Below are 8,227 nucleotides of genomic sequence, written 5' to 3' on the forward strand. Positions count from 1 at the left end.
ATGGCATTACACAGTGCTATATAGGTTACATAGCTCACTCTCGTATAACCCAAAAATATGTCATCTTTAAATTAAGGAGAATATGCTTTTACCTTACTTTTGGTCCGAAATTGAGATACTAGTAACTACATTTCAATGATGGTAGCTATTTTCACCTTCTGACTGATCCTGTTTTTCTTTTTAACAGATAATCGTGTGGGGGGACTATGGACGTATGGATCACAAATCCTTCATGGGTGTGGCACAGATACTTTTAGATGAACTGGACCTGTCCAATATGGTGATTGGTTGGTTCAAACTTTTTCCTCCTTCATCCCTAGTGGACCCAACGTTGGCCCCTCTGACTAGAAGAGCCTCTCAATCTTCTCTCGAAAGCTCTACAGGACCTTCCTATGCTCGCTCATAGCAGTTGTGAAAACTGTTGTCATTGCAACCAGCGTTACAAAATAATACAGGTTCCAAAGCCTGGTAACACTGCATGCTTAATGTTGTGTCTTCTGAGCCTGTTACTAGGGATACACAGTGATCCTGTATTCTCAGAGGAAGTTGCACACATTGTGCCCTAAAGATGGCCGTCCGGTGAAATAGTGATGCTGTAGAGGACAAGTGGGTTTGAAGTTCAACTCAGTTTTAGTCCAATCTAAAGCCATGGATTACTAAAGCGAAAAAAATGGACCCGTTTCAGGCAACAAAAGTCATTTCCAATGGCACATTGTTTTCTTGCTCCCTTTTCGTTACCTAGCAACCCCAAAGCCTGGATATGCCACAGACCGAGCTGCTGGCATCTCATTCCAACTGGACTGGACCGGAGAGGAGGCCCCGCCCCGGAAGCAAATAGTGAAAGAGTTTAACAGAAAGGGGGAATTCCAGTGTTATAAGGAACAGTTATTAAAAGAAAACTACAAAAAAATCCCCATCTTTCTTGGAAGATGCACAATCATTTGTTACATTCATCATTGCTCCTGTTACCACTGCAGTGAAACCCAAAATGTGATGGACCCTCTAGCGGAACCCGATTCTGTGGCTACATACTGCACTGTATGAAACAAAAAACATTTCTTTGCATGGGCACAGATAGCTGAACACTTAAATTATTTTCTTGAGGCTGCAACTTGCAAAAAATAAATAAATCAGCCATTTTCAACAATTTATATTATTTTTAATAATACACTTGACTAATGCATGGTTTTTGAAGGGGACAGAATGCCACAGTGTGAGACAGACACACCACGTTACCCTTTCTTCGAACCAATCATGGTCTGCGTTTCGGCAGACACAATAAAAAAGAAAAATACTTTCTAGGAAATATTTAAAATTCTGTTCATGTGAAAGACATAAATGTAACATATGAAATTTATTTAAATGTAAAAGGTACCTGCCTTGTAAAGTTCAACATAATGTGCAAATTGTATATTACTTTATACTTTTTCTGTTATCTTTTCTTTCTTTTGCCTACTGAAATGTATAGCATTTCTCTCTTTCTCTTCACCCTTCCAATCAAATTTCTTTCTCTGTGCCCAACTTGAATATGGTTTTCTAAAATTGCTATCCTTTCACTACTCTTTTATGCCCGTACCTGGTTCAGTGTTGCAGATATTTGTCTGCATTTCTGAATATTTAAAGAAATATTGTTAAGAGCTTACTTTATTTCAAGCATGTTGAAATGGATTTTGCAACATGTCTTGGGAGTACACTAAAGTAATTCAGCATGTATTTGAAAAGGAGAAATTTGAACTTTTTGCAATTTATTGTACAGTGCATGGTAACTTTCGTTTTTCCCCCATCTTCCAATTGAATTCTGCAGCAAAATACTGGAATCATGTGATCATTGTCAGTTTGTAATGAATCATTTCTCCGCACCCACCATCTGTCATTCAGGGTTTGAAATATAGTTTTTATTTGCAAAGGTCCCAGAGGAAAAAAATCAAATGAATGTTACATTTTTAGAAAGTAAATGAACATTTTGTTTTAATTTGCACTAAGCCACACACGTTACTATCCAATGGGAGCAGTGAAAAGTAATGGTACATTCCGTACATTGTTCCTATAGAAATTCAACTTTTCATATTTTTTTTTAAAGACATACAGAATTGGTACCCCCCAGTTTCCTAGTTGAAATGGTCTTGCTTTATGTAGAGTTGAGTTAAAGAATGCAAAAGAAAGATTGCTTTAGCACAGGGTGTTCTCTGAGGCAGGCAGGAACATCCTGGAAGCAAAACATTACAAGAACAGAAGGCACGCAGGCAGGTAGTAATAATTACCACTGGGTGCTGCTGAATGGTTCTCATCTTTCTGAAGAGTTTTAAGGGGTTCATACTTGACAACAAAGCATATTTTTGTTGGAGCTGAACATGCCTTCAGTACGTACATGTACTCATGGTTTGATGATGAAATCGTGCAATAATGTTTTGAAGAATAGTGAGCATTTTACCTTTAAATTGATGCCATGCACACAGAATGTTTTATTTGTCAACAAGTTTGCACATTCTCCTCGTCGGAAATAGTCCTTCCTCGTTTTAATGCAAGTGGAGCCGTGGGTAACACTTAAAATGCCTTTTACTTTTATGTGGTGCAACATAACATACCCCCGACTAGGTGTCATTCCATGCAGTACGAGAGAACCTATACATGTAAAGTGAACGAGCGACTGCTAAAATGATGTGTATTAAAAGGATTTAGATATCTATGTACCAGCAAGTGGCAAATACAAAAGACGTATCGACTACAGTATCCCTTAGATCATTTATATATAAATATACATATGTATATCTCTTTAGATATATGTATAAAAACCATTTTCCTTATTCTGAAAGATGCAGTAAAATATTATTTTGTGCATATCCCTGAATAAATGTGTCTTTCTAATTTTATTAAGGAGAACATGACCATTATGAAAATGTGTACATATTTGTCATTATACAGTATTTATTTAAACGTTGTAATTTTGTTTTTTTATTCACATAATGTCTGCAAATCTATTTATGATTTTGTTTTGTAAATAGCACTATTCCAGTGACCACTGCTGTCTTGTACATAGTACGTTTTAAAAGCAAATGGACATACAGTTGGGGAGAAAAGGGGCAGAATAGGCCTGTAATGAAAACCAACTAATGTAAATCAAAATCATTCTGGTGATGGTATTTAACACTTTAAATAAAGCATTTTCTTTATATATTTGCAGTGTGGTAGTTTACTTAGTTGTGCTAAGCCTTCACTTTCGCTATAGGAGCATGCTGCAGAAAAGGCAGGACGATGTATTTTTGTAAATGGACTGTCATTCTTAACAAAGAGAAAACGTGGCACTAGATAACGTGCAGATTCTTTCAAGGGCACTGCACATTGAACTGCTCTTGTAAAATGTTAGACAACATTTATTCCCTTTCTATGTGTGTTGCTCGTTTTTAACATTTCAATAACTTCAGTTAGCAGATTTATTTTTAAAGGACATTTGCCAAATTCATATCCTTAAAGGAATGGTTCGGTCAGAAATATTATTGGCCAAAAAGATGCCCAATAATAAAACATACCTAAAATATATATTTTCTTTAAGTCCCTATGCAAAGTTTCGAGCAAATGAAGTTCAAACTTTAAAATTGCAAGCACTAGGGTGCATCCATTTTGTGAAATGGATGCCGCCTGTGCTTGCATTTGCGGCACTAATGAAGCAAAAGCCAGCCAGCTGTAGTAAACAAAAGCTAACACTAGGTGGCTTTTGCTTCATTGGTGCCGGACTCGGAGGACGGGGACCAGAAACTACAGGCAGGAAAGCTGCAGCTGCATCTCGGTAAGTGCTATTTTTTTTTTAAATAAGCACTAGCTGCTGGAGGAGCCTGGAAAACTTAGAAAGAAAACCGCAGCTTTTAAAACGTTGTATTTATGTTTGCGGTATGAAGCTACCGCAAACATAAATACAACGTTGTTGTGTTTCAAAAACACTGCGGTTTTTCTTTCTAGGTTTCTCGCGCTCCTCCAAGCCGGAGGAGCCTGAGAAACTTAGTAAGAAAAACCGCAACGTTTTTTAAACACAACCGCGTTGTGTTTCTGCCTCCGGAGCTCCCCCTGGGGAGCAACGGAGACCCAAACTGATAGCCAAGGCAGGCAGAAACACAACGTGGTTGTGTTTCCATGCCGCAGTGTTTCTGCCTACAGCAGCTTTCACTTTGTTTCAAAGTGAAAGCTGCTGTAGGCAGAAACACAACGCGGTTGTGTTTCCGTGCTGCAGTGTTTAGAAATACTTTTTTGTATTTGTGAATGCCGCAGCATTTACAAATCCAAAAACATTTTAATTCTGAATGCTGCAGCTTTCGCTGAGAGTTTCCTGGACTCCCTCAGGGTTGGGGGAGCCCAGGGGCCCCCCAACAAAAACTGCCGCTGTCAGAATAACAACGTTGTTTTATTTGTGATTGCTGTGGTTTTCCAACCATGGCAATCACAAATACAACAACGTTATATTTTTAATTGGTGCGCCTCGGCTTTTTGCTTTCATTTTACGTTTTCTATGCTTCCCTGGGCTTGGGGAGCACAGAAAACGTAAAATGAAAGTGAAGGCAGCCTCCTCAGCTCTGCTTAGGCTGCAGTAAGCAAAAGCTCCCAGTAGGGGGCTTTTGCTGCTTGTTTAGTGTCGGAAAGGCAGAGCCGAGGAGGCTGGCTGAAATCACAAAATGGATGCCCCCTAGTGCTTGCAATTTTAAAGTTTGAGCTTCATTTGCTCGAAACTTTGCATAGGGACTTAAAAAATATATCTATTTTAGGTATTTGTTTTATTATTGGCCGTCTTTTTGGCCAATAATATTTCTGACTGAACCATTCCTTTAAGGACATTTTTCTTTAGAAATAATTGTAACGCCCAAATGACGCCTAATGCAGTAATATGCAAGCAAGTTATTTTCTTAGATTTCGCCTGTGTATTGCTTTGTTGTCTAGTGATGATTTCCTAACATGGATTTCTGTAGTGTCAACATCTTCGTACCAAAGAAAGATTATTTTTATATTTTTACCTGGACTAAGGTCGACTTACCGCCAATGACGCCTTTGCCCCTACGTTTGAAATTACACTTAGTTCTTATTTCTGCATTTTCCAGAGTAAAAAACAACAGTATTGACCTCACCTGTGAATTTGGTGAATATGCTTAGTCATTTATATCCTGCATATAGCCAATTTTGTAATCATTGTCCTATTACTTATTTGGTATGTAATACCACAATTAATTATGAGCTCCCCCTTTTCCTACACATCAGTAAAGAAATTGAAGCACACTCATAGTGGCTCAGTCATGCTCCCAGTGCTGGTTCCATTTTAGTTCTGGGCATCATAATTCGAAAAAGGATGCTCGCTATGATCCATTCCTTCCCACAATGCCTGGTCATGGACACTGTCTCGGGGCAAGGCCTTGTGTTGTGGCATCATGTATGAGGGCATTGATGCTTAGGCCATCAAAGCTGCTGAGGGTAGGAACACTGAGTGTGGTGTTGGTTTTTGACCTTCTTTGAGTGATGGCTGTTGTCAGATCACAGTCATGCTTAGCTTAAGAATACCTTACTCTGAGCTTTTGTTTTTAGAATTGCTGAAGTTACAAAGTTGTGTTTTCCTGTGAAACATTGCATGGTCACAGTCACGGTCACTGGCCAGAAGTGAAAGAGTGGGACAAAGACATTCTATGTGCTGTGCCAAGACCTTTACCACAACTTGTTTCGTAGGTGTTTCACTCATGAATGTTAAATAGTTGAATGTTAAATAGACAAAAGTAGATAGTATACCTCCTTCGCCAAAAGTTAGATTAGCCAAGGGAGGCTGTACTCTCCAGAGAAGTAGGACAGCAGAGAAAACTTCCCAACTCATCACAGTGCGGCAAGTACTAAAAATAAAACCACGTCCAAGCAAGTCTAAATACAAATGGTCGACTTCATTACGGCCACAACAAACACTAAAATCTTTATCAACCCACATCCGCAAGAGAAAGGCACAGATTGGCAGACTGAGTAGCTGGGAATTGCAATGCCGTGTGACATACAAAATAACCAATTATTTCTAAAGTTAATACACTACAATAACGGTATTCCAGAAATTGTTCTTTGGGTCAGGGTAGTGATGGGAGACTTAACCAATCTGTGGTTTAGGCCTGGCTGTCAGGTCTACCTTGAAATGGTACCTCGACCAGTCGTTAGATAAGGTCCTCGTGTTGGTTTGATGATACCCTGTTACCACAGTGATATCTTTGAGTGTGTGTCTCAACGGGCCTGATGGTGCTCAAGTGCAACAGTGCTATCTTTAAGACATGAGGCATAGTTTGTTCACTGGCTCGATGATGGAAAGCAAGATTCTAATAGCGGCCACATTTGCACCAATGTTAACAATTGAGCAAATGCTTCAATAATACGGAAAGGAGCAAACTTGCTTTGTCAGAGTCCCTATTATCTATTGCAATATGTTTGCGGCATAGCATAACATTAAATCTGTTTACAACATGTATTTTCACCTTAGGCAGCAAACACAGTGCATAAAACAGTCTGCTTCATTTCTAATGGAATGTGGCCTCCCACAGATTCTTCATTTTAGATATCATTTGAGATGGCAGCAAACTTCAGGGGTGATGTGCTGATTCGGCATCAAGACCTCTCGACAGTCCTTGGCATCTTGACCGGACTTGACAGCAATATAATTAGCCAGCACTGTGTCCAGTGACCTCGGCTCTGCACGCCTATTTGGAATGCTTCGCACCACAGAAATATTTTTTCCTGATGGACTCACACTCCTTTTCCTGTTGATATGTCGCACACAAAGCCTTCTGGCTTCAAGCGCTGTGAAGATTGTGAATAGATACTGTCACTGACCCTCATCAGGTCTGTTTGTGGTGTCTCGCATCCTGTCATGAGATTGTCGATTGCAGCTCGTGTCAGTTGATGGCACCGAAGGTGCTGAAGGAGAGACTGTCAAAAATGACGCTCGGTCCATCATCTTCAAAACCTCCAAGCACCACCTCCCTGAGAAAAGAGGGAAAGGAGACTGAATTGGCCGAAAGATCTCCCGAAAAATCTAAAAAGAGATTAAGAAAACGTTGAGATTGCACCCCCGGAGGGATTTCTATCACTCTTCCTCTTCAGAGAAGGAGAAGACAAAGACTCTCTTTTTCTGAGTCCTCAAATGAAAGCTCGGTAAGTCCACTCCATTCGAGAAATGGGAACAGTTTTGATAAAAAATACTTGAGGTTTTTAAGAAAACAGCCTCCTTGTCACCCTCATCAGAGTCAAAGGAAAAAAAGGGTTCCGAGCCTAGCGTGTCTGACAAAGCCGACACAGACTATAGTAAAGGATCGTCCCATGCTCTGAAAAAGCCCTGGTAGGAAGTAGACACCGAGAACAATTAGCAAACCCCCATCGGCAACACCTTCAAAATGTCCATCACCGTCAAGTGTTGAAAGTCCTGTGATGTTGAGGTATACCCTGAGGTCCAGGAATGACTACATGTGTTCCTTTGAAAGGATATTCAACGAAGACGGGAGCAAGTTCCCTTTAGATTGGAACCTTTACACCTTACCAATCCTCCTAAGGAATTCTTCTTGCTGGAAGCAGTGATCCAAAATGTGGCCACCGACTTCCAGGATGCAAGTGGATTAGATACTTCTCCTGAGGTAGATTTGTATCAACAAGACCCCACACACACTCTAATGCTGTGTTCAGTCATGGGGAAGGTTTCTGAAGCCCTTGGTTGGGGCCCCCATCCAAATATTTTACAGAATAGGATTTAACCAACATTTTAGATAACATACCACTGAAGAAACCGGTTCTTCCCTTTCATATTCCCTTAAAGGACCCTTTGATAGAGCTATGGTAAAAGTCCTGCTCTGCGGCAGCCGTGGGAGGTGACTTTACCTAGAAATACAGGCCAGCCTCCTCAGGTCCTGACTTCTTGTTAATGCAGCCAAACCCAGAGAGTCTGCTAGTTCAGGCAGCCACTTCAGGACGGAGACCGGCTGCCTATGCTTCTTTGCCCCCAGGGCAGAGACAACAAAAATGTTGATGCTTGGGAAATGATTTTTGCGTCAGAAAGCATGGCATTAAAAGCAGTGAATGCTTCATGCTACTTGGCAAAATGAATTCCGGAGAGGCGAGAAAAGGAAAGGGCTCTTTGACATCATCCCAAGTAGTAAGTAGGCAATGTGTCAGGCCCTACTATTTGAACTGGATTCTGATTTTTCATGCCAAGCAATGGGCACAAGCTCAGTGTTAG

General features: G+C 40.4%; 1 protein-coding gene across 14 annotated transcripts in view; it reads left to right on the top strand.

Moving 5' to 3' along the window:
- RIMS2 (regulating synaptic membrane exocytosis 2) overlaps positions 1-3,172 on the top strand; it is a 2,919,733-nt gene extending 2,916,561 nt beyond the window's left edge. For all 14 annotated transcript variants that reach the window (XM_069621474.1, XM_069621475.1, XM_069621476.1 and 11 more), the window contains one exon: positions 188-3,172. In XM_069621474.1, coding sequence (XP_069477575.1) covers positions 188-406 — 219 coding nt within the window. In that variant the 3' untranslated portion in view covers positions 407-3,172. The remainder of the gene's footprint in view (positions 1-187) is intronic.
- Positions 3,173-8,227: the final 5,055 nt, after the last annotated feature.

Source organism: Ambystoma mexicanum, chromosome 5q (genome assembly GCF_040938575.1).
Source record: "Ambystoma mexicanum isolate Mex_15411 chromosome 5q, UKY_AmexF1_1, whole genome shotgun sequence".
Taxonomy (NCBI): domain Eukaryota; kingdom Metazoa; phylum Chordata; class Amphibia; order Caudata; family Ambystomatidae; genus Ambystoma; species Ambystoma mexicanum.